The following is a 25,499-nucleotide window of genomic DNA, read 5'->3' on the forward strand; positions in this document are numbered from 1 at the left end:
CAAAAAAAATCTCTGCAACCTTTATTCAGCTGCCACGACTGCATCTTATCTGACCCGCCAGACAATAGGCAGGGTGGTGGGGAAGCATCCCGCTGTCACACCATCCCTCTTATCAGCAGGAGGAGCCCAATTACTCCTCAGACGGTTGGATGAGCTGTAAAGGCGACGGCCCAGCTGGAGTTGCATAAGTCGTCTTTTATAGGTTTCAGGTCAGGCCAGAGCAAAGCAGAGTAAGGGAAAAATGATGCCTGTATGGTGACTCAACCTGTGCTGGCATTACTTTTAAAATCTGCTGGTTTTCTGAAGAACCTCCTCCGAAAAACAGCGTTTAAGTCTCTTTAACGTATCACATTATTAGTAGAGGTTATCCGTAGAGCTGGACAGAAAGATTTTAATGAACAGTTTTTGGTAATTCTGAGACATGTTTTTTTTTTTCAGATTATAAATCTGGTTTGTGAGATCAGGTCGGTTTCAGTGCCATAAAAATTAAAACAAGTAAAAAAGTAAAACATATTTTAGATGTGCTCCAATAAAAAAACAAAAAACATATATACAAATGCTGAACTGCGACTAGACAGAAATCCACTGGAAAAACATTAAAAATAATGAGTCTGATTTGTATTCTCTTAATAACTCAATTATTAATTCAATAAAGTAAAATTCTCTTTGCTACTGCTGTTTAAGTCAAGTTTATTAGTATATTAATATAGCATTTAGTGTTTAGAAGTGAATGAATAGGACCAGTTCTCGCAAAAGCATCTTTTTTTTCCTCTGATTTCAGTTCATTTTACAGGTATTTGTCAAACAAAGTAGCAGAGACTGTGAAGAAGGTTGATTTCTTTGCCTCTTTTTTTTTTTTCAAAATAAGATTACGTAAATTCAGATTTGAAGGAGAACGTCGGTTTGCAGTTCTTGCAACACATTGTCTTTCCCTTCTGGTCCGACCTGCTTCTCTGTCCCTGTTGATGACACTTCCACCAGTTGTAAAGGCGTCTTCTCTTTTATTTGTCTTTTTTTAAATTTACTGTAAGTTCCTTAAAACCTAAAGCAGCGAACTGTTTGAGGGAAAAGGATCAGCAGCTGCCGTACGCACATGTTTGGTTATTTCATATCCTGCTGCTTTTAATGCAATACATAAAACTAACTGATGTGTTTATGGCCTGAAAATAAAACTAATGAAGCTAATCAGCCAAACGGGGTCGAGGAGAAGCATTGCTTCATTTGCTATTGTGTGCAATCTGGCTTTCCGTTCACAAAATATTTATAATTATGGTCAACAATTACTTCTAACACTAATCTGCATCTTGGACGAAAATAAACAGAAATTATGTTTAAGCCTTTAAATTGCATCCAACCTTTCTTGAGAGAGCATAAGTAGCATGTAAAGGAATTTTCTTCATCCTAAATATTACAGTTTAGTAATTCACAGATTTGTTATGCAAGTTATTAAGATATAGTTTGAACTTGTTTAAATGAATATTACCTATGAATATTACCTATGAATGTTTTAAATTTCCTTTTTATGTTTCTTGTAAGTAGAACCACTGCCATTTGCTCTGATGTAATATGAAATCTAGAAGTAGGCGAAAAATTTAACAAGCCGTAAGGGACGCAGGCAGACCTTTAAGGAAATGCCTGTTGATGTAAATGTTTGCTTGCATAATGTGAGGTGAGATTTTGCAGGTTATTGCTCTTTGCTCCTGAGGCCGAATCAGTTCTTCTGTTTCTGCTTATACTGACATTCAGGGGTTTTTTGGGGGGGTTGTCCAACCTGGCACAAGCCTGTACATTTTAGGAATCATCTGTTTATAAAATGACATTTGGTGCCATTTGATGGTTTATTTAAGCCCTCGCAGAGGCCGGGTTGACCCCTGCTCTCATTCCTCTGCTGCTGGTTTTACAGTTTACAGTAACTTCAGCCTGAAACCTCGGCCATTTGCGTCACTGACTGATTACTGGCTTTATTGCAGCTGTAAAACATCACTCCTCCTGATGCCCTCAGAGTGAGTCTGCTCTGAGTGTGTGTGTGTGGGGGGGGGGCATCCTTCCCCGGTGTTCAATAAAAAGCTTGGACGAGCAGCGCTACCTGTCCTCTTCTCTCGACCATCAGAGCTGCAGCAACGCTCCGACAACACAACAGGTAATCAGCTATAAATACATCGATTCTCTGTTTATCTGTAGTACATCTCAGGTGTTACAGTTTGAGTTAAAAGTTTGTATTTCAACTATTTTAATTATTAATGAATTACCGATTTTTTAAAATTCTTATTTTTCTTTTTACTTTCACGTTGATGAAAAAAATAAAATAAAATCTGAAGTAATATGAAGATATGAGTATTGATATGTGTATGTACAATAAATGAATACGATTATTATTTACTCATTTTTCTGCTTTTTCCTTACATTTAATTATTGTTTTCTAATTTTAAAACGATATTCAGTTTTGTTTGTTTTGTCCTTTTTTTTCAAGTTTTCAATGTGTTTCTTTCTCCACAGCCATGAATAAGGAAGAAGGCGCGGAGTTAAAAACCATCCTAAAGCGCAACAAACGTACGTTGCTTTTATTATTATTTTTAAATTAATAGAATTGATCTGACATTTTTCTTAAAAAAAAATTATATATATATATATATATATATATATATATATATATATATATATATATATATATATATATTTCTGTTTTATGCCCTGTTGTTGTAAACACGTTTTGTTAACACTGAGGATCCCTGCCTGTAGGCGTGAACCTGCTGCTGAACGATGAGAGCGGCACCACCACCCAGAGCAGCTCCATCGGGGCAGTTCGCTGGAAGTTACCCGAGGAGACCGTCCAGCCCCACAGCTCGGCCCCCACCGTTCACGCTAACCACAACAAGAGCTCGCAGGTGAGTTGGTTTTCCTCCTGTTCTTCTTCTACTGATTCCAAGCGTTTGTTTGAAATGTTTAGCTTTGTTTATAGCAGTGGAGCTTTTTGTGTTCGGGCCTCCGAACCACAAGGGGGCCTCCAAGAGCACACCTACAACACAATGCTAGTCAGGTTTATAAACTTAGCATAGTAGCAATAAAGCTGAGCAAAAGTTGGAATATTTGATGGTATAATTCCTCTAATCAATGTTTATTAAACCCATTTTATTCCACGTTTGAGGAGCAGATAAATAATGAGAAGTGCGTGTGATTTGAGTGGCAGAGATTTGTTTTGGGAATCATATAACACTTTGTAGCTAATGTAGCTTTTAGTTCTGCGCTGTAATGTAGGGGTATCAAACTCATTTTCATGTCGGGTCGTATCGGGATCGGGCCGAAATGTATTGATAAAGCTAATTAACAAATACATAGACGTCTCTGCATTTAAATGCTTGTTGACATTAAATAATATTAAACATATTTTCACCTTATTTGTATTGATCCAGTTTGGCAGAATGCAAATGAAACTGCGGTGTTTTGATTGATAATATAGTATTTAAATACACCATCTTTATATCAAAAGTTATATGTGTAGAGTGTAGAGGGTCACATAAAAACGTGTGGTGGGTCAAATTTCAGCGTGTCACATGTGTGATAATGTGTTTGCTTAGTTTAATTGTCTAGGGTTGGTATTGTGTTTGCGGTTAGTGTGTTCGCGTTATACTCAGAAGCCAGAAATACAAGAGAAACAGACGAGAAACTGGATAATGAGTGGAAACATCAGAGGTCACACAGCAACCCCAGGTTCAATATGGTTGGCACACTTAAAAGCATAGTAAAATTTTGAGGTGTAAGCCATTTTGTGATCCCTCATATCTCATTAAAACACTGTTTTGTGCAACATCTGTAGTCGTGAACATGTTATTGTTACTAGCTTGTATTGGTTTTCAGGACTGGCCCTGTTTTCTTTTTAAAAGTCCATGCAAGTTTAAAAAAAAAAAAAAAAGCCCGTTGCTAGAAGAGGAAATAGTTGATGAAACATGATAAATCTGCTGAAACATTTAGCCTCTGCTGTATTTATTTCTTTTAAAACTCAGTTTGTGTCTGTCTTGCAGCAACACGTTCGCCAGGGCAACCTGAAGGACCTGCGCAGCCTGCAGGAGTGTGTCCAGTTTATTAATCACTGGAAGGAGCAAGTGGACCAAGTGTGCAAGGTAGAACCACGAAGACACCAACATGTCCTTTTGTTGTGTTTATTCAGAGGAAAGTACCCAGAATGCTTCTAAACACAACAAACCAAACAGAAAAGTTCTGATTGGAAAAGGTTTTTCAGACGCATTCCTTAACGATGTCAAATAATTACAGGGAATTTAACTTTGTGGAGGTTGTTCTTCAACTGTAAAGCAGATTAGGATAATGCTTTTGAATGATAATTATGTAGCAGAATCAAGAGTGTGAGCCAAATACACGTAGAAACACACAGTCACATGTATTTTCTGCTGTAGGGTATTTTATCTGTGGGCAATTGATCATTTGCATGTCCTTTATATGTCACGGTGCATTGATCTGGATAAATGTTGACGTTGAAACGTGTTCATAAAACATGAACAGGACAGGTGGGTGGGTGGATGCTGATAGGTCAGATTTATGCTTATGAGTGCATTTACAGCCAGAGCGTGTGACCTTTCAGACTGCGACCTAAAAAAAGTCAACTCACTGCATTTATTACCACTTGAATCAAATGAACAATGACAAGTTTTGATAATTTTCTGATTTATGAAGCTGTTTTCAAAACATTTTCTGTGTGTGTTGTGATTTAGCATGGTGGCACCGATCCAGGGGAGGGAACCAGCAAGGCGGAGGCCCAGAGCTCCGACCGGCGCACCGAGCGCAGCCTGGAGGAGAGCAGAAAGCTGATCCTGGAGTGGACTGACGAGCTCCGCCACGTCGACAAGGTGAGCGCTCAGACCCTAAATGCCTAGACGGAAAATGGTAAAAGCAGCTAACCAACATCAAAGCTATCACATGCACACATTTTTTTTAACTGCTCTTGCATCTGCAGCTTCTAAAGGAGACCCCGCGGAAATCTGTCAATCCAAAGAAAGGAGCTAAAGAGGAGCCCAAAGAGGAGGGACAACTCCAGATCACAGAGTGGGCAAAGGAGCTGCAGAAAGCGACTGAGGTGAGACGTTGCGACATGTGATAGATACAGCATTCCCAAAGTAGAAAAATTTATTTTTTTTTCATTAATAAAGCTGACATGATAATTTGCGCTTGCAGAGCTGCGGCGTGCCGAGCGAGGAGCTGGGCAAGGTGCTGCGTCTGCTGGGCATCAAGAAGAAACGACTTTACAAGCTGCTGCCTCTGCTGGAGTTCATCACCTGGTCTCTGCTCAAGGAAGACAACACGGTGAGAAACCTCACTCTATGCAACATTCCTATCCACTTTTATAAAATATTCCACTGGATGTTGTAGAATAGCCATAAAATAAAAATAAAAAAAATAAAAAAATCCAACCACCTCATATAAGTTCCCATGTGAAGTGATCGTGGTGCCATTCGGCTGTAAAACGGTTTTACGTAACATGACGGTTGAGTGAACCCTGCTCTCAGTGTTCGTGTGGAACAGCCATAAATGGTTTTTACTGACCCTGATCCGCTGCTGCGCTGATAACCTACAACAGTCTCTGATAACAAATTATAAGCATTCAGCTGATTATCTACGGGCACTTTCAGCTTTGATTTCAAAAGAAAAATAGAAAGCAGAAATAGTACAATTCTCTAAAATCTGCAGAAATAGATGGCGGTTGTTGCCTCTTATGTTGAGTACTACACTGTAATTTGTGCCAGAAAATGACATTGAAGTCACATGTTTCTCTTTTAAAACATTTGAAGCAAGAAGATAGATTTTCTTATCTTTCTCTTTTCCAGGCTACGGTGTCCCAGATCTGGTTGCTGGCGAAGCAAAGGACCTGGAAAGCAGGAATACCCAGATACATCCCAAACTCAGGTGTGCAGATGTGTTTTTCTTTTATTATTCAAATGGAAAAAGGCTACTAATATATTGCTAATTTATATTTCTAGTTTGTGAGCAGTTTGTAATATTTTGTCCTCATGTCTGTTTTCAGTCTGGGACTGGATCTGCAGCGCAGCAGGTAACTTCGTCTTCGCTTTGCTCCATCATCTGATATAAAAGCAAATTTAGTCAAGGTTGCGGTTCTGGATACTTAACCCTTTTAATTGTTCCCGACAGCCAACGTGATTCTCGACCCCATGACCAACCACCCCTGGCTGCAGCTTTCAGACGACCAGCGCAGGGTGCAGGAGGGCATCTCGGAGTCGGACACCCCGGAGAGCTCCCAGCGCTTCGACAGGCTGCCTTGCGTGCTGGGCTGGGAGGGCTACAGCAGCGGCCGCCACTACTGGGAGGTGGACATCGCCAACAACGGCTACTGGCGGGTCGGCCTGACCACCGCCAACTCCGAGCGGAAGGGCAACTTCCCCATGACTCCCAGGAAGGGCTACTGGGTCCTGTGGAGAAGCACCCACCACTTCTACGCCTGCAGCAACCCGGAGACGCAGCTGCCCGCCGCCCTCATCCCGCGGCGCCTCGGGGTGTACTTGGACTACGAGGAAGGCCAGATCTCCTTCTACAACGCCGAGACCAAGTCCCACATCTACACCTTCACGGGGAGGTTCGGGGGCAAGCTGTACCCTCTGTTCGCACCCATGGACGGCCGCACGCTCATGACTATCATCAAGCCGCATAAAATCTCCGGAGGCACCGGCGAACCTAAGAAGAAGGAGTTTGTGAAGAGTCCCAAGATGTTTAGAAAGGTGGTGTTGGAAGACACCAACCAGCTTTAAAAAAAAAAAAAAAACCCAAGCAAACCCAGTCAGAAGTACTGATTTGTCAAACGTTTCTTACGTCCAACTTCACTCAAATGCAGCACAAGATCACAGGAGAGATTCAGATCCATCTATGCGGTTAACACAAGTACCTTCAGTACCTCCTGGCAAATGTTTGGTCTGTTTAACGTAGAAATGCATAAATACCATTAAAAAAACCAAAACAGTTTATGCTCAAAACGTTTTATGATCTGCCGAGATAGTTTATAAAACCTAATAAAGGTAAAAAATAAAAATAAAAAAAATCCACAAAGAACCAGACGCTTTGTGTTTCTTTGGTCTGTAGTGAAAAAAATTCAAATCCAGATGGGCTGCCAACCATCTCGTTTATTTAAATAGATACGTTTTTTTTTTTTCCAAGAGTCGCATGATAGAATAGAAATATCCTACATTCTCACAACGAGGAAATGTAGGAAAATATAGTAAACCTTCTTGGCTACTGATGAGCCGTGGCACATTCAGGGGGAAAATGTAGAAATAAAACAAACTTTTAACTTTTAAGTCCGTTGTTTAGACTCTAGCAAAAGCACAAGGCGTCTTAATTTGGGGTTTCCGAGCTTAAACCTGATCGACATTTCTCTGAACAAAGCAGTAAAGATGATCTGACCTCAAATGAAATCTGCAGGAGCAGCAGAAGAAGAAGATTTCTTTAAGAAGCGGTCTGATTATTTAATTTCTATAAATGCTACCTCAATGTTACTCTCAACTTCTCTGTCAAAGTAATATCAAAGGCTGAATTGTATTAAAGTGCTAATGACAATGTTTGGAAAGATTATGCTTGTATGCAATCACTGTGTATGAATGCATTAGTCTTTAGAACAATGTTATAAACTGAGACTTTTTATAAAATGCATGACAGAAAAAATGTGTAACCATATATATATAAATATATATAAAAACATTTATTAGGCTAAACATGTGGTTGCTTTCTGATTCATGCACTTTAAAACTGCACTTTTAGAAGAAGCTGTTGTCATAAATAATTTGATGTTGTTGAAAAAAAATCTGCATTTTTCCAGCGAACATTAAACAATTAAGCTTCACCAATAAAGTATTTGTTTCACTTTAGCATCCAGTAGGGCTGGTTTGATCTTTTACTGGACACATAAAACTCCAGATCTCCCTCAGCTTGCAGTTTGTTACTGAAATGCGGATAAGAAGGGCGTGGAGACGGTCAGGACTCTCTCTTGCAGGCCCAGGGTCCGTACTCCTCACAGTCTGCAGCAAACAGAGTCCCGCCTCCCCTCAGGTCTGCACAGTCCCTGTCATCGCTGTCCCACTGAACCGCCAGCCTTGAAAGCACGCACACACACACACACACACACACACACACACACACACACGTTTATATAATGAAAATAAATCATTCACTCTAAGAATGATTATAAATCTCCATTGAGATTGTGATTATGAGACTATATAAGCCAGATGAAAAATTAAACAAACTTATTTTACAAAGTTCTGTGTCTGTGTAATAGTGTCTTTATATATATTTATATATATATGTGCTGTATGTTTGTTATGATTTCGTAATAAAATAAACATCAACGTAAGATATTCTGTGCTTTGTGTTTTACTTTTAGACTAAGTTCAGTTTATTTGTTTTGGTGCCTACACAGACACATATTATATTATATTATATTATATTATATTATATTATATTATATTATATTATTGTAACTGAAAAGATCAATTGCTTCTTTTTTAACAAATAAAATCTGCAGTAGCTGATGTAATGCAGTTGTTTATGTCCTTAGCGCTAATTTAAAGGAACCATTTTGTGTCTGCCGACACAAAATAATCTTTCAGTTAAAAGTCTCCAAATTTATCGACACTCCTAATGACGATATTTAAAAAGCCTACCATATTTTATCCCTACATATCCATTTTCAAAACGTGATAAATAACTGTGGGAAGCTATGTATGAAGCCACTGTAGTGTTAGCATTTATCCAACATGGCGTCCTTGAGTCTTTACTCTTATTAGAAAATTAAAGCAATCCCTCTCAACGTCTCTAATCCATGCGAACTTTTAAGGTAAAAATGTTCATCACCAGAGTTTGAAGCATTAATAAAGGAATGAAAGAATCAGCAGAACAATTGTTTTTCCCGTTGTATTTTCAGCATTGACTTGTTTTGAATGCAACACCTCTTCAGTTATAAAAAGACAACATGGAAACGAAACTATGATGCTTGTGTTGGTGCTTTCCATCTACACCACGCACTGATTGTTTTTAGTTTTATGTGAATTTCATTTCTCCTTTCAGTAAAAACAAAACTCTTCCTGTCTGCATTTATGTACATAGTTTATATTTTATAAACTAGTCTCTACTCAAAACACAGTTATCTGTCATTAAAATACATTGCATTGTAAAAGTTGAAGAACTCAGCAAACTTTAAATGGAACTTGTTCCTGTTGCTAAAGTATTTTTAAATATATATGGACCAGAAGATTCTTTGTTTCAACCAGAAAGTTCAGACTTACGGTAAGTGGTCCTGGACGTCCTTCCCACTCAACCACAGCCAGCGTCCCTCCTGCTGACTGTCCGTCAGTCCCACCCACAGGAAAGGAAATTTGGTGGCATTGCACATAACTCCTTGGAGAAAATCCTATATTTCAGGAAAAAGGTAGACTTAACTTTCTTTAGTCGGACAAAAAAATGGCCAGTATATTTGACATCAAAGTCTCAGAGATGTTTACAGAGAGAAACACGGGGAGTACTGTGTCCTCAAAGCTGAAAAAACACAGTTGTGTTACTTTTTAAAGGTAACTTAGGTGACGTTCACATTGTAGCCCGAAGTGACCCAATTACGATTTCATGTCAAATCGGATTTTTCTTTCTTTTTTGCCGTAGTCGCTCACACTTCTAAAAGCGACTTGTAAAGTGTTCTCCAGTGTGAACTGCAGACGACCTGAAAGTGTCCTGCATGCTCGGTAGAGGGCGCAATAACGTCACACATAGAGAGGTAAGGTATGGTCATTTTATTTATCTAGCACAATACTCTACTGCGCATGCGGGACACTTTCAGGTCTTTTGCAGTTCGCGCTGGGGAACACATATGTCGCATATATTTGGAAGTGCGAACGACCACGACAAAAAAATAAATAAATAAAAATTGACAAAGCATCGTAATTGTGTCACTTCAGACTGCAGTGTGAACGCAGCCATCTTGTTTTTGTCTCTCTCCCGTCGTGCTCTGTTAGTTACCATCTCTGCGTCGTCTTTGATCTCAACCAGGCTGCTGTTGTGCTCCAGGCAGAACTCGGCGCTCTCTTTCCACCGACGGTTTTCCTGGAGTCCAACTGAGAAAAAGTAGCAATGACGCCTCCACCACAGCCAGCCTTCAGGACACAAACGGCATCTGGAGTCTTCAGGCAGCGCAGACACAAACAGAATGGCTGAAGTCAGGAGAATGTCTGTTAAGCTGTTTTTACTTTTGCATACAGATTAAAAATGCCATTGTTTCCCGAGACTTGAGCTAGATAATAAATTGTAAACTCACCCTGAGTGGCCAAGTGCAGCATCATTTTCAGGTCCTCACATTGTTTTTGGCACTGCTGCAGGTTTTCTGTCTGTTTATTTTGAAAAGTTGGATCTTCTTCTTCTCGTGCTGCTCCCCATATGGCTGGCACATGAGTTTATAAAACTTTAGACAACGTAAACTGAGATTGTATTTATTTGTTAAATGCATACGCAGTACTAAAAGATGGAGCTCCTCAAGGTATGTATTTTGGACAAGTTGTTTTATTCTTGTTTTTTCCCCCTATTTTTTGAAGAAATTAATGGGAGGCTTTGATAGGAGGAAAATAAGAAATCCAAAATACCAAAAAGTATTCAACTTTAAACAACTTAATCATTTCACATGTTTTTCTTCATTTATTATTTATTCATTTTCCACCACTTTTTTAAAGAATAAAAATGGTTTAAATTTAACATTTACAAACACCTGAATTTGTATTACTCATTCTGCTACTTACCAAATAAAACGGAGGACAAAATGATCGCAGTGATCAGAGATATTGCTGCTATAGCAACAGCCCCTATACATGCCAGGTGAGATTTCTTGCAGGATTTTGTATCTGTAACAGAAAAATTAATTATTTAAATGTACAGAACTAAGCTATAAACTGTGGTCTCAGATCACATAAAAGCAAACAAGCCCATTTCAAATATAGAAAAAAGTAAGTTTTTCCCAACATTTTTGAAGCTATTTGGTAACTGTGGGAATGCTGATGAAGCTTTCTGTGTCGTGTTGTTGCATGTTTTTTTAATTGATGTTGAAGATGTTCAGGTTCCAAGGTTTAGTCGTCTGATTGTGTCTGATGAAACACGGAGATAATAAACAATTTGTACATTTCTCTTACCTTAGAAAATCCCTTCAAACCTTACTATTATTTCCTCCATGACTCATTTTCTTGAGAGAAGCTATGTTACTGATGCCGACTTTTGGGACTTGCAAAGTCTTATTATTCCCTAACAAGGAATCTTAAAATCTTAGGATACCAACGAGGTGTAATCTGGCTCACCTAAACCCAAACAATGAGTCTTCTTAGACTGACTCACAGACGGCAATCCCTGGTGTGATGAACATTAATCTGTCTCTGTACAAACAGTCTGCAAGTATTTCATAATACCTCTTGTTATTGTGGAACAGAACCGTTTCCAGATTCTTTCCTCATTTTTATTTACTTTTTTACTTCTATGAGCAGGAGGTGAGAACACACTCGCTTTGAGAGAACTTACTCCGACAAATTTGCTACGGACAATTAGTACAAAAAGAAGCTGAGTTTACATCAGCATATGTTTGTATATGCACAGAGGACATTGTTTTTTGGAGGTCTTGGGGGTTTAAAATCTTAAACATCTGCTGTGTGTTAAACTTCAATCCACAGAATGAACATGGCGAAGTTGTGGCAACCAGAACCAAGAGAGGCTACGTAGATTAGCAGGAACGCCTGGCAAAAACAGCGCAGACTGGAAAAGCCGCTGCCACCAGAAAACAATTTGATCTTTAACACAAGTGAAACTCATCTCATTCACCTACACATCCACATGTTTACATCTGGCAGACCTGGAGATGAACCCACCAGAGCAGTAAAAACTACATTTGGATGTTGTAAATTAGGATCACAGCTATTTTCAAATACGTTGGGCCAGTTGTGGATGCATGAAACTCGGCTACAATGAACGCCATCTGTTTTATCTCTAAATCTCCATCTTCCTCCGGCAGAGTGCATTTCCATCCATTTCACAGCTCACCTCCGCATGCTGAACTTCTGAAACCCTCTGCAGCTCTCAGTGATCCGTCTGCGCTCTCGTTTGCAGCCATGTGTCCCTTTAGCTTGACTTCGCATGTATTCTTTGACTTGTGCCGTCGTGGCATGTGATAACACGTTTTTATTGAGTTTTTTTTTTCTTTTCTTCTTTGGTATGAGTGAACAAAAATAAACAAGTCCGAGGCAGTTTACACAGGAAGCAACCAAAGTGTGAAAAGCGTTACGCCTGAGCTAAGAAAGCCAGCGCTGTCTGATGCTCTGGAGACTGTGGGTAGGTGTGACATGCAGCATCTGAACTCTGCTAAATTAGAGCTGAAAAGTCCCACCACATGAACTCAGATAAGATGAAAAACGTATTAAAGAGTTGACATAACTTGCCTTGTTATACCATGGAGTAGATCCATATTCTACCTTGTCAAAGTCAAAGCATTATCTTTGTTGTCTTTAAGAAACTTTGTAACTAATTTGGCGATACGATTATGGTTTTTGTTTCATTTGTGTCCAAACTTGAACTTGTTACCTGATTTCTTGAGGTGTCGTTCAAATGTTCCCACATGATGACCTTCTCTTGGGATCTATTGCACCAGTCCCTGCTGCTGCACAACACCCAAACATGATACTTTGACCCCGTGCTTAACAGTTGGAGGAGGTTTTCTGAACGTGACGATGGTCATTATGTCCAAAAGCTGATGCAGCAGACGCCCCGAGGAGGCTCAACTGGAGAAGCCAGTTCTGACTGACCAACCAGCTGCAGGAGCAACATTCACTAAACTTGGACTGGTTTTGGAAAAGAAGAGAGCAAACAGGTTTAAGGGAAGCCAAAAATCCAACTGTGGTCTAGTTTTTATGGTCTAGTTTCTAGTACAAATATCTTCGTACACTTGGAATAAAACAAAACTAACGTACAACAAAGTTTTCAGCAACACATGAGATTGTTTTAAGTCAATTATTCTTGAATATAGATTAAAAAATGACCACTTCCACTGTCAAACCACTTGCTTGTAAAGCAAGTGAAAAAGTAGAACTTGTATTTTTTTAATAAATAATCAAGAATTATCGACTTAAAACAATTGCATGCATTGCTGAAAACTTGCAAGTTTGTTTCGTCTTATTTCAAGTGTAGAAACATATTTGCACTAGAAATGACTTGTTTCACTGTTGGCAAGGATCCATTTTCACAGGGTATTTTACTGTGGTTTCATTGTTGTTTCACACCTTCGTGCATAAAACCACATCATCTCTAGAATGCAGTACCCATCTCTTCTCTGAACAAGATGTCTGCACATTTCCATGGTAGTCATTTGTGCATATAAATAACAGAAAAACCCTGTAAATTCTAGACTCTAACAGGTAAAAATAGTGCACAAAAATTTGTGTAGGACGGCGAAGTCCTAGCGCAAAAATTTGCGTGATAGGTGGACGGAGCCTGGTGCTGCAAGGTTGGAGACCTTGTCCTGTTAGCCGACTGGGCCTGGATAATACCCGTGTTAAACAGGTATTAATATCTTTCTTTTTTTTTCTTTTTCCAAAATCTCCTTCTCTTTCTGTTTATTCAATGTCACATGCTGTTTTTATTTTGTTTTTTTAATTATGTAAAGCACCTTGACATGCCTTGCTGCTAAAATGTGCTATGCAAATAAAATTTGATTGATTGATATAATTGCACAGGTGAATTGCACTTTCTGGAAAGTGAACCAGATTTTTGGAGGTCGACACTTTCCTTCCTGAGAGCGGCTGATTTCTTTTCATTTTCCATCATGTTGCACAAAGAAGCAGTGCGTTTGTGGCTTTACTTTGAAATCCATCCGCAGGTGTGTTTTTATTTGTGTTTACCTAAAATATTGTGAATTAACACAAGATATTTTTTGGCTTTCATGTATTCACATAGAAACAAAACGCTCATTAAACTGGAATTTATGAAAGTGAAAATGATGCAGCTTTTATTTTAATTTTTCCCAGCAAGATCTGCCATACAGTCCAGAGATTTACAGAATAAATTCAGAGAGCGCCCCCTAGAGGCTCAAGCAGGAGCAGCAGGTTCTGACTGGTTCTGCCAACCAGCTGCTGGAGCAACATTCAGTGTCAGTCCAAACTAAACTTACACTGGTTTTACAACAGAAGAGAGCGAACGGGTTTAAGGGAAGACACAAATCCAACATAATCAGATTAATCAGCAGAAAACTAATTTAATGGATTATCACAACAGTAATGTCAAACCGGACAGATTCAGGACAACAACAAACAGTTGCATCATTTAGCATTTCCATATAAAATACTCATAATTTTTTTTACAGAATAATTGTAGAAAAGTCAGCAAAGCAGCATTTTTCCTTTCAAAACTCAGCCATTCTTTCCTCAAGTCAAATGTTAATTTCACATCTTAAGTTGAGCAGGAAACAGACCTAAAAACAAGCATCATTACTTATGATTTATCAAGATAAAACAAATGCAGAGAGTTAAATGGTTTGAACTTACATAGCGCTTTTCCAGTCATTTTGACCACTCAAAGCGCTTTACACTAGTCACATTCACCCATTCGCACTCACAAATGCTCACACATTTGTACACCGATACGCAGATCGATAGGCAATTTGGGGTTAGGTGCCTTGCCCAGGGGCACATCGACATGCAGCAGGAGGAGGCTGGAATTGAACCTACAACCTTCTGATCACAAGACAACTACTCTATCCACAGAGCCATGAGTTGTGCACACTGACAGTAAAAATCAGAATTTAATTCTGTCTATAATAACATTACCAGGCTTGTGACTGAATACAAAGATAACATATCACAATTTCTGTTAATTTGTACTAAGAGGTGAAGATAATGCATCGCATGTACTTTCAGATATTTAGAATATTTATTTCTTTTTAAGTTGCATGAATATATATTGATCCGCCATTTCAGCCGGAGGCATTTAACTAAAATATCTGATCGCATTTTTTTGTTAACTTAACTCCAATGTGTTTTATTGAAATTTTAAAACTAATTTCACATTTCAAGTAATGTTTAAAATATTTAATAAATTTTTTTTTTAGATATGTAATAAGGGCATTTGCAACATATTTATCAGACCTGGAGATGGGTCATTGGCTGACAGTAATATTAATTTTCTGCATCGTCAAAATAAAGTTTTCAGACCCACAAAAGCTCTGAAGAAGAATCACATGTGAATAATGGGTTTGTTTTTAAAAGAAATCTTATCTATTTAAACCTATTTAACCCACTTAAGCTTACAATATTGTAACTCTTTTAAATTGAATATTAAATAGCGCCATCTGGTGGATACACATAAAAAAGAAAACAAAAAAGAAAACGTAATGACGTTAAATTGTGACTCAAAGAAGTATTTATTAGTTAATCTTAAGATAAAAGTGTGATTTTGGAATTTAATATTTCGCAACAAAGTTTCAGTTTTTGAGTGTTTAGTTTTAAAAACAATTAATGAACTGATACAACAATATCTATAAAACTTTTGCAATATTCGTTCAACAAAGTGGAAATAGTCTGAAAAATCCCAAAACCAAATCGTTCCTGGTTTTTGAGGATGCACCAAAAACCTGATCTGAAATCCACCAGATTTTCAGCTGATAGCTTTACGGGAACCGGTACTTCAGCAACCAATCAGAGCCAGGAGGAGCAGCTTAGTGCTGTCAATCAAGCTAGTGTACATGCTGTTCAATGTATTAATAGTGGAGAAACGCTTTACAATTCCAGGAAAACCATTTATTATGAACAGGGGTAAATACTTTCTAGGCACTGCGCAAGACTTTGGTCCTTTTGTCTTGTAAGATGCCATAAGATTAAATTTATTGTGAACTGGTATTAGATAAACAAACTGATGTTTGATAGGGAAACGTCCAAAAAGGAAAAGGATCAGAGCTTGGTTGTAAAAAAGCTCTAAAACCCTTTCCTAAATTGAGAGGTAGCAATAAAGTGTTTGGTATTTCATAGTCAGCTTTCTCTCAACGTGGACCTGAATGCCTCATTTGCTGTTATAGCAATAGAAACTGTGTAAGAGTAACGGGGTCTTACTTTATATAATAGTGATAAAGTGTAAAGTTTTCTGAGTTGGTATTTTAAAAGTTGCCAAGTGAACCAGATATTGTTTTCTAATGCCTCAAAATGTTACAACACTTGATTAAATCCTCTTGACTTCATGATAAACATACTCCCCCAGGATTTTCTTGAAGTGGTGTTGTAGCTGCAACAGACAACAAAAGATTAACATTTACCAGACATTCAACACACCTGGGTAAAAGCTAAACGTCAACTCACCAGCCCAAAGGTTGGCTGACTTACCTCCTCAAATACAGCCTTCCTCGTTTCGTCTTTCTCACAGTACAGAGACACTTCTGAAGTGCAGAGCATTGACAGACTGATTTCCACTGGATCTTCAACTGCAGGACAAGTGGAGACGGTGAGAAGCAGAAGCAGGAAACCGAACACGTAGACAGACTCGCATTCATGTGAACAATTTGCATTAGTGTGCAGTTTGCAAATGGCACGCTTTCAGTGTTTGGCCACCATGTTCACTCAGTCAAACACATCATTTATTCCGGCGACATTACAGAGGATTTAAACCTGATCAGCAGGTTTTCCTCTGGACTCTGCATGATTTTTATTTACTCTTCTAGGTCACACAGTGTTCCTGAGCATTACGCCGTGTTGTAAAGAGTCTGCTAATAAAATGAGGAACGTGGATTAAGTAAAAGAAAAGGGCAACATTAAGTCTACACTGTATTGCCAAAAGTACTGGATGCCTCCTCTTAATAATTGATTTTAGGCGTTTCAACCACTTCCATGGCCTCAGGTGTATAAATCCCAGCAGCTAGACAGGTAGACTGAGAAACTCAGTGAAATCGTCGGTGGCATTAGAGCAAAGTGGAAGTGATTGGGAATGAGAGGCATTAAAAAAAATCAGCCAGCTGAAGCACAAAGCTTCACGTCGGCTACACGTCCTGTGGCTTTTAGATTAGCTTAGCAACAGTCTGGGTTTCCAGGGCCTAACGGCTGCGACGTGTTAGCATTACATCACCAAGTGATGTAAAACACCTCCAGAGGTCTCTGTAGAGCCATAGAGCTCTGTTCTCCACAGTGACGGTTGACGTCTCTCTGACCATCCAGTGCACAGCTCTGGGTTTCCTGTTTCCTATTTTAAGTTTGGTGCAGAGGGCTTGCAGAAGAGCTGGTTTCAGGAGTTGAATCCTTTGGTGAAAAGTCTGATGTTCACCATGGAAAATTATTGAAGTGACTGGAGGGTCAGACTCACTTGTCCAGTACTCAACTGGTTTGAATCTTATCTAAAGAACAGGGATGTCTGCGTGCCAGTAGGTAACTTCTCATTGGAAAGGCCTGAAGTCACATGCGGCTCAATCCTGGGACTTCTACTATTCTATATCTATATGCTCCCACTAGCTCAGGTTATAACAGGAAACCAGATTAGCTATCAAAACTATGCAGATGATACACAGCTCTACATTACGATGCCACCAGGTGACTCTGAACCCATCCAATCACTGAACAGGATGTGCCAAAACTTTCTCCAGCTGAACAGAAACAAAACTGAAGTTATTATTTTTGGATTTAAAGAGGAGCAATGTAGAGTCAATGCACAGCTCCAGTTATTACAGCTAGAAATTAGCAGACGAGCCTGAAACCTGAGAGTGGTGGTGGACTCTGACCTGGACCTTCAGAGCCACATAAAGACAGTCACAAAGTCGGCCTTCTATCACCTGAAGAACATTCACAGAAAGATCTAGAGAAACTCATCCATGCATTTATCTTTAGTCGCATTGATTACTGCAACAGTGTCTTCACAAAAATATCTATCAATCAGGTTGCAGAACGCTGCTGTTCACGTTCTGACCAAAACTAGGAAGATAGAGCACATCACCTCAGTTCTAACATCCCTACCCTGGCTCCCTGTAGCTCTGAGAATAGACTTTAAAATACTTTATAGCTTATAGATCACCAAACATATTAAAGATCTGCTGCTGACTCCTTTGCTTTGCATTCCCAGAACCAAACATGGAGAAGCATCATTCAGCTTCCCTGCACCACAAACCTGGAACAAACTTCCAGAAAACAAAAAAAAAAAAAACACACAAAAAAGAAAGAAAAAAGGACAAAACTCTGAGTTTCTTTAAAATAAGGCTAAACCCATTCGGATTAATAATAACTGGAACATTGATCAACATATCTGATGTGTTTTTGCTTGATGATTTTGATGATGGCATTTGATGAAATGCCTTGTTTATTGCTTGTTTTGTGATAGCTGCAAAGGAAGGACTGATATAACAAATCCTAAGGATTAATAATGAAGAAATACTTTTGGCAATACATCTCATGTAGATTAACGCCATCGGAGGGCCGGGACCTTAACTAATCCGTCCATCCCAGGGTAATGAGTCCAAAAGAAAAACCCAGACATGTCCCTCCTCTACCATCCTTCAGGCTGACCGTCATGTTGTTCTGTGTTCGTCAACCATATAAAATCTTAAAACACTTTGAAGGTTGGAGTTAAAACGTGACAGAAGCTGAGCGAGTCCATGTGGTTCAGCAAGGCACTGCTTATTTTCTCACCTGTTGTCCCATTGCAGCGTGCTGGATCACTCGTCTTATTATCACTCAGAGCGTACACATTAAAGTCGTATGTGCTTCCTGACTTCAGGTTAGTGAAAGTGCACATGGTGGTGCTAACTATTTGAAAGTCGGAGTAAGACCAGAATGTAGAGTTGAGGGTGCAGCTGTAGTTCTGTACTGATGAGTATTCTGGGGGAGTCCACTCAAAGGCGAGGGAATATGCCGTTTTGCTGTTTACTTTGGCTCCAGTGGGAGGCGACGGGACTGCAGGGAGAAAGAAAAGGTTACTTGCCTCTCTTTAAAAACATGTTATAGCAAAACGTACAGCTGCTACCTGAGCATGCGGTCTGTGTTTATTAATGATCAAATCAAATCAAACTCACGGGTGAAAATGAAGCTGTGCGTTTCTGGGCTTTTCAGATTATTAAGAACTGCGTAGACCTTCACTTCGTACTTAGTGGCAGTTTTCAGGCTATCAAATTTTACAGTTTTATCTGATATGGTTTTTGAATCCTTCTCTTCGCCATCCAAGACAAGCTTGGCTGTAAAGGTTACAATACTTCCAGGATTTGGAGTAAAGTCCCAGGTAGCATCAATGATCTTGGCTTCTGCTTTCAACTTCAAATTTGAGATTGGTCCTGGAGCTGTTTATAAGTGAAAAAAAAAATGAAAATAAAAAATCAGATGAATGCAACAGAATTTGCTGTAAAGAGTCTCTAAACAAATGAATCAGAGTTACCGGTGTATGTAGTGATGTTTACAATTTCTCCCTCCAGGCCACAAACGCCCAAGACTTTCACAAAAAAGTCAAGCTTAGTGCCGTTTTGGAGGCCGGACACTTTCACTTTATATGGTTTGTTCAAAAGACTTGTTATGTTTTCCACAATAACATTCAGCTCCCTGTTATGAGGCGACACACAAAGACTGTCCTGAAACAACTAGTAAGCAGATGTTAATCACTGTGCTCCATTTGTGTTGAAAAATACAACGAACAAGAACATGAAAGCAGCAATTTGTAGAGTTTGATGAACAGAGAAATACATTTAATATAGGAATATAAAGGGGACGAACCCGTTTCCATCCTTGGCCATCACTTTAAATTCTATGTAGTTTCCCTCTGGCGGATTCCACTCGAGAATTAAGTTCTTATCCTGGATGTCCAAAGGTTTCAGGTTGGACACTTTTCCAGGCCCTGAAAGAGAGACAGCGGGCTGTTATAAAACGGACAAAGCTTCTCTGTGTTTGCCGAAGATGAAACCAAATAGAAGCAGGCGGGTGTCATGGTCCGCACAAAACGTGGCCGTAATTTGCCTTTTCAGATTTGAATGTCAGATAGCGTCTGAAGGAAACGAAGAGATGGAAAGTTCTTGCTCGTTTCCCCCCTGAACAGTACGGATGTAAACTCACGGGTGCAATTTGAGATGCTGATGTTCTTACTCCACATGGACCTGTCGTTGACTCCTGTGCGGAAAATGAAAGTGTACTCGTTTCCCTGTGTCAAGCCGTCAAAATCCATTTTTTCTTCCCTGACGGTCTTGTTGTGCTTTTCAGTTCCCAAAGCTGAAAAGGCGACGACTTCGAAGAAGCCATAGTTCCCGTTGGGTTTCTTCCAGCTCATACTGACAGTGTTTTCTGCAAAACTGGTCACAGTGAGGTTTTGGACCTCTCCAGGTACTGAAAGGAGGAAACAAACCCAGAGTTAGTCTTTTCAGGTTGTCTTTTGTCTTAGTCACATTACAGGTACGTCAGCTGTACTTTGAGCCGCCTCGTCTTTGCTTTGTAGAACAGTAATAGTATATATCTCAATGGGTTTACAAGGTGTAAAAGTGATGGCAAAACAGAAACAGACATACTTTGCTACGTTAAGTGGACACAATTGCACATTATGTGCCTTAAAGGTGGCATTACGGTATTAAAATAAAAATTCATCTACTTTGTGTATTTCCTGCAAAAATACAACTCTGGAGCAGAGCTAATGCTGTGTAGAAAACTCAGTGAGCAGAAAATTATATTATGAATATAATATATATTATATAATTATAATATTTATTATATTTAGATATTATATATTATTATTTTAATATATATTATGAATTATGAATGTTTATGACAGTTGTCATGAAGTGTCATTCGGTAAGTAATGACACTTTTAAAGCAAAGTTGCTCTAAAAGTTGCGTTGAAAGTCCACTAAAAATGCCAACTTTGCATGAAATTGTCATTATTTACAAAATCATGCAAAGTTGGCACTTTTAATGCAACTTTTAGATAAGCTTTGCATTAAAATTGTCATTATTTACTGAATGACACGTCATAACAACTGTCATAAACATTCATAAAGACTTCTTTATGTTCATGACAGGTGTTATGTCATGTTTATGACAGTGTCATGTCGGTCTTATGCACACTCCTTCAAATAAAGTGTTACCTATTCTTTTTTTGGGAGATATTGCATTCATGACTCAGAAACATGAATGCAAAACACCTTAAAGACAAGAAGAACATATTAAGATTCAAAGAACTCATTATCCCTCTTCTCTTCTCTCCCGGGTGGTCAAATGTTATCTATTAATCACAATAATCAACAACTTACTGGTGTAGAAGGAGCCATTGAGTGGATTGAGGTCCCTTTCACACTTCACTGCAAATACTGTGATAACGTAGCCGGTTCCTGGAATGAGGTTGTCGAGTGTGTAGCTCAAATTATGCATGTTTTTGGTGACGTTCCAGGAACCTTCCCGGGAAAACGCCTGGAAGCGATAGTGGCTGATGTCACCGGGCCCCTGATCCCACTGCAGATCGGCAGACGAGGAGGTGATGTTGGAGACGTTGATGGCCCCCATGAAGCGGTCTGAAGGCAAGAACAATACGGACAAAAACTGGTAGATTTATGGCCAAGAGGGAAAACATGTGGAAAAGTAACAGGAAAACATGGGAGTCACAGCTATGAAGTCGAAGTTAATTTAACTGTTTAAGTTTAGGATAAACAAACAAAATCATTAAATCGTTGAACCCAAAGTTGGGGCTTCACTAATGAAGAAATATTCTTCACCTTCCAGCTTTCACAAAGAGGACCTGATAGCTACAGACAGTTCTCACTTTGCTTACTGGTCATCTCACTGAAAACATACAACAATCCAACGTTTTGAGACCATTTCTCATGGTTTGCTCCTAAAAACAAGTTTGCTTCGACTCACTTGCTTTTTCAAATTCTTCTTCTTGTGCATTTTTAAAAAGTTTTGCATGTTAAAATTATGGTGAGAAATGATTAGGCATCAATCAATTTAGGTACTGCTAAGTTATTACAGTAACTAATTATTTTAAATCAAATAATTTGACGGAATTTCCCTTCTTGTGTAAAGAATTCTTAAAACAAATCACCAAAAGTCCAAAATTTCTGTAATTCCAGCTCACTGAAGGTTGAATGACTGACCAGAGTCGTCAAATCTAATCACTTTCTGAAATGTCTGAAAAGCTCTGAATCATTTCCTGGCTGCATCGGTTAGTTTAACCGATTATAATTATATACCAGTCAATCTTCAGATAAAATACCAGAAGATTTTACCAGTAAAATACCAGAAGACTCCCATGAGTACTAATTTTCTTTATTCTGCCAACATTCGTAATTTCTGTGCCCTCCAGTATTCGCATTAACTGCAGAAGCTGTTGTACCTTCATAGCAAATGAAAGGCAGCTCTTCGAAGCACTCTCTCTCAACCCAAGGTCCAAAGGCCAGTATGACCACACACGAGTTCTCGATGTAGTTTTTATTATTCTCTGGTATGATGGGAGGCAGCATGGGCGATCGTTCGCACGTTGAAATTATCGGCGGCTGCGGTGTGGTCGTCCACGGTGTATCTGTGGTGTGACGTGCGGGAGCGGTGGTGGAATCCCACGCCTGGGTGATGCTGGCTCTTCGTGTTAAGTTGGCCCCTTCTGTGGCGTTCAGCCTTTCTGTGACGTTCAGCCATTCTGTGACGTTCAGCCATTCCGTGACGTTCAGCCATTCTGTGGCGTTCAGCCATTCTGTGACGTTCAGCCATTCTGTGACGTTCAGCCATTCTGTGGCGTTCAGCCATTCCGTGACGTTCAGCCATTCTGTGGCGTTCGTCAACATGTCCGTCCCGGTGTCAACGTCATAAAAACTGGTAGACCTGGTAGAGTCGGTCGTGTTGTCGTAGCTCTCGGTCACTGTGATGTTTGTTGAGTCTATGCTGGAGTATTCGGCGACAACGGAACCTGTTGGGAAGCCCGTTGTCGACCCGGTAGGCGACGGACTTGTCGTACTGGTGGTGGGCGAGGGGGTCGTCCACCTGGGGGGTGCCGGGCAAGTGCAGGAGCAGCTGCAGCAGTCTATTTTTGGCAATGGGGATTTAAACAATGGGAAGCCGGGGTACCAGTTCTGGAAGATGAGTGGGTCCCCGTTGGCCCACAGCGTCCAGGGTGTCCCGAAGCTTCTAGACGAGGTGTTGGTGGAGTTGGTGGAGTTGTAGTAGTCGTAGTCCGAGTCGGAGTCGTAGTCGTAGTCATCGGTTTCGTTGTAGGTGTCATTGTAGTTTATGTACTTGCGAAGGCCAATCCAGTGGGTGGAGTTTATTATTTTGGCGATGACCTGGATGTTTTGTGGCGTGAGAGTCACCATCTCTTTAAAGCAGACCTGAGCAGACATAGAAGACATACTGTAACTAACTGTGTTAAAGCTTCAGCGACAAAAACAAAGATGAGAGCCCAAGAATGTAGTCAAAGCGAGACTTAGCAGCCTACAAACACTTCAGCAAATATGGCAAAAGAATGTTTATGGCAACAAAAACCATAGCATCTCGCAAACAGTGAATAAACCCTAATAAATTCAAATGTTTGCACTAAGCTCTTGTTTAAAAAGAAAATATAGGAGGTGCTATTTAGCTGTATTGAGGCTGAGCTGATGAACGAGTTACATGTGGGCTCCAGCCACCTTTTAATGCAAATTATGTGCAAATAGTCTTTAAAAAATGCGTGACAGCCAGGGAGCATAAAAAAATAAAAAAAATTCAAAAAAAACATATAAAAAGGATGTTTGTTAAAGGAAAATTACAACTAAATGTATTAACATGAACTGCTAAAGGTTAATGACAAACCGAACAAGATTTTGGCAAAGTTTTAAAGTTTTAAAATGAAATGTCTTCTCAAACTTAGTTGCCCTGAACTGCTATTTTATACGTTAAAGCAGTAACATTTTCTCATTTGCTTACATAAGCTTCTTCTGTCAGCTTTTAGGTTGCAATGGACATATGACTTTAGAGCCTCTTTCATAAAAATGTTTCCGTCATAAACTCGTAATGAAGCCAGGTGTGGTGAAGCTCTGAGCAATGAGGAAGTAAAGGTTTGTCTTTTAAACAGTGCGTGTTAATATCTTTCTTTTTTCTTCTAAACATCTGTATATTGCACACAGTACTTTAAAACGAGACAACTTCTTAAAGAAAGACATTTGTTTCCTGAAGTACAAGGCATGTATCTGAAAGATCTGCTTTCCATTTCTGTCATTAAGGTAAAAAAAATAACCTCAGGACAACTGTTAATAAGCGCCTGTCACAATAAGCAATATATCAATTAATCGAATAATTGATCCATCAGCTCAATCATTTCCACGATTGGTAGAAAAAGAGAGAAAAACAAACACGGAATGAAAAAAGGTTTCAGTCTGGTGCATTGGTCTCAACTGGCTCCCTGTTTTGGAGGATCATTTTTGTTTTTTAAACATTCAATTCAGTTTTATTTTGGATATTTAAAACGTTTTCCAGTTCCAGAGTTAACTGTCTGCAAGAAATGAAAGCTTAATTGTCTGTAGATATATTACTTGAAATTGGTCCCAAAGCAACATTGCTGATCACAATTTTTTGAGACAATTTATCATCCAGAAAAATTAACTCATTGGTGCTGAAATTAAACACAAAACCTCTTAATTGCCCTGCTAATCTGTTGCCTCTCAGTGTGTCCAGCTGGACGCTTCAGAAAGTTTCTGGAGGTAATCTCAGGTCCGTTCGTACCTGGCAGTGGTTCCTGGCGTCAGCCCAGCTGGCGTTGTGGGGGCTAATGAAGTACTGCCTCTCTGCAGCCGTGTACATCAGCAGAAGACCTGAGAAAGACAAAAGCCTGATTTAGTCATGTACAGATGTTTATTTTCACCACATTATCCAGCAAAAATTGGTATTCAACCAGGATTATTTCAGATTATAAGCGTCTGTACCAAATTCAGGATAAAAGGTGGAATTCTAAGATTGAAATGCATCACTTCAAAATGTAACAAATCTTATTAGAAATTATTTTACTGACATGTATATAATCTTACTTGAAGCAGAAAATTAAAATCTTAAGCTTCAACTTCCTGGTTCACCTACAGGTTACTAGAATCATAATCAGCAGGTCAATCATAATGAAAAGTCTAAAAACTTTCCTAAAACAATGGTACTCACCCCAACAAACAGAAATACACAGTTTATGTATGATAGTTAAGTTTCCCATGGTGGCGTCCCGTTGAATTTACACTAAAACAGACATTCACACTAGTATATTAAAATATATATATTTAAATGCATAGAAAGAAAGAAAAAAAGTGCCAAATGCTGATGATTCGTCTTTTTATTCGCTCTGGCTGTAGATGTTTCCTCTTGGTCAGAATAAAGACAAATGAGTGATGAAACAAAATGTCCAACAGGTCATAAACATCACATACGACATTCATCACAAGGCTCTATTCACCTAAAAATATCATTAGATGCAGCTGCTTTGCATTCATATTCCAAACATGCAAATCATTCAAATATTTGCGTCGACAGAACACAAGAAGC

At 39.2% G+C, this 25,499-nt stretch overlaps 3 protein-coding genes across 3 annotated transcripts; 1 reads left to right on the forward strand and 2 right to left on the reverse strand.

The window, feature by feature from the left end:
• The first annotated feature begins 20 nt into the window (after nucleotides 1-20).
• Nucleotides 21-7,699, forward strand: LOC103480463 (uncharacterized). Its single transcript, XM_008435415.2, has 10 exons — nucleotides 21-2,140; nucleotides 2,497-2,550; nucleotides 2,740-2,885; nucleotides 4,020-4,118; nucleotides 4,725-4,859; nucleotides 4,967-5,086; nucleotides 5,185-5,313; nucleotides 5,835-5,913; nucleotides 6,032-6,058; nucleotides 6,157-7,699. Exons 2-10 carry the CDS (start codon nucleotides 2,499-2,501, stop codon nucleotides 6,768-6,770), a joined length of 1,401 nt encoding a protein of 466 aa, XP_008433637.1. The 5' UTR covers nucleotides 21-2,140; nucleotides 2,497-2,498; the 3' UTR covers nucleotides 6,771-7,699.
• A 144-nt stretch (nucleotides 7,700-7,843) lies between these two features.
• LOC103480462 (CD209 antigen-like protein C) lies at nucleotides 7,844-12,946 on the reverse strand. Its single transcript, XM_008435414.3, has 6 exons — nucleotides 12,073-12,946; nucleotides 10,791-10,892; nucleotides 10,316-10,438; nucleotides 10,021-10,181; nucleotides 9,297-9,421; nucleotides 7,844-8,104 (listed from the first exon to the last, which is right to left on the reverse strand). Exons 1-6 carry the CDS (start codon nucleotides 12,194-12,196, stop codon nucleotides 7,987-7,989), a joined length of 753 nt encoding a protein of 250 aa, XP_008433636.2. The 5' UTR covers nucleotides 12,197-12,946; the 3' UTR covers nucleotides 7,844-7,986.
• Nucleotides 12,947-14,255: 1,309 nt separating this feature from the next.
• Nucleotides 14,256-25,441, reverse strand: LOC103480538 (receptor-type tyrosine-protein phosphatase H). Its single transcript, XM_008435519.3, has 11 exons — nucleotides 25,125-25,441; nucleotides 24,699-24,787; nucleotides 22,345-23,329; nucleotides 21,266-21,523; nucleotides 20,082-20,348; nucleotides 19,746-19,866; nucleotides 19,414-19,574; nucleotides 19,058-19,318; nucleotides 18,675-18,938; nucleotides 16,392-16,489; nucleotides 14,256-16,293 (listed from the first exon to the last, which is right to left on the reverse strand). Exons 1-11 carry the CDS (start codon nucleotides 25,171-25,173, stop codon nucleotides 16,231-16,233), a joined length of 2,616 nt encoding a protein of 871 aa, XP_008433741.2. The 5' UTR covers nucleotides 25,174-25,441; the 3' UTR covers nucleotides 14,256-16,230.
• Nucleotides 25,442-25,499: the final 58 nt, after the last annotated feature.

This window comes from Poecilia reticulata, chromosome 18 (genome assembly GCF_904066995.2).
Source record: "Poecilia reticulata chromosome 18, P_reticulata-male-v2, whole genome shotgun sequence".
NCBI lineage: Eukaryota > Metazoa > Chordata > Actinopteri > Cyprinodontiformes > Poeciliidae > Poecilia > Poecilia reticulata.

Excerpts from the sequence above, each read along its gene's own strand:
- LOC103480463 (XM_008435415.2), top strand. The coding sequence starts at position 2,499 with ATGAATAAGGAAGAAGGCGCGGAGTTAAAAACCATCCTAAAGCGCAAC. Across the intron at positions 2,551-2,739 it reads CATCCTAAAGCGCAACAAAC|GCGTGAACCTGCTGCTGAAC; the intron begins GTACGTTGCTTT and ends CCCTGCCTGTAG. Across the intron at positions 5,914-6,031 it reads CAGATACATCCCAAACTCAG|TCTGGGACTGGATCTGCAGC; the intron begins GTGTGCAGATGT and ends GTCTGTTTTCAG.
- LOC103480462 (XM_008435414.3), bottom strand. The coding sequence starts at position 12,196 with ATGCCACGACGGCACAAGTCAAAGAATACATGCGAAGTCAAGCTAAAG. Across the intron at positions 10,439-10,790 it reads TTTGTCCTCCGTTTTATTTG|CCATATGGGGAGCAGCACGA; the intron begins GTAAGTAGCAGA and ends CTCATGTGCCAG. Across the intron at positions 9,422-10,020 it reads TCAAAGACGACGCAGAGATG|GATTTTCTCCAAGGAGTTAT; the intron begins GTAACTAACAGA and ends CCTGAAATATAG.
- LOC103480538 (XM_008435519.3), bottom strand. The coding sequence starts at position 25,173 with ATGGGAAACTTAACTATCATACATAAACTGTGTATTTCTGTTTGTTGG. Across the intron at positions 24,788-25,124 it reads GTGTATTTCTGTTTGTTGGG|GTCTTCTGCTGATGTACACG; the intron begins GTGAGTACCATT and ends TGTCTTTCTCAG. Across the intron at positions 21,524-22,344 it reads GCCTTTCATTTGCTATGAAG|ACCGCTTCATGGGGGCCATC; the intron begins GTACAACAGCTT and ends TCTTGCCTTCAG.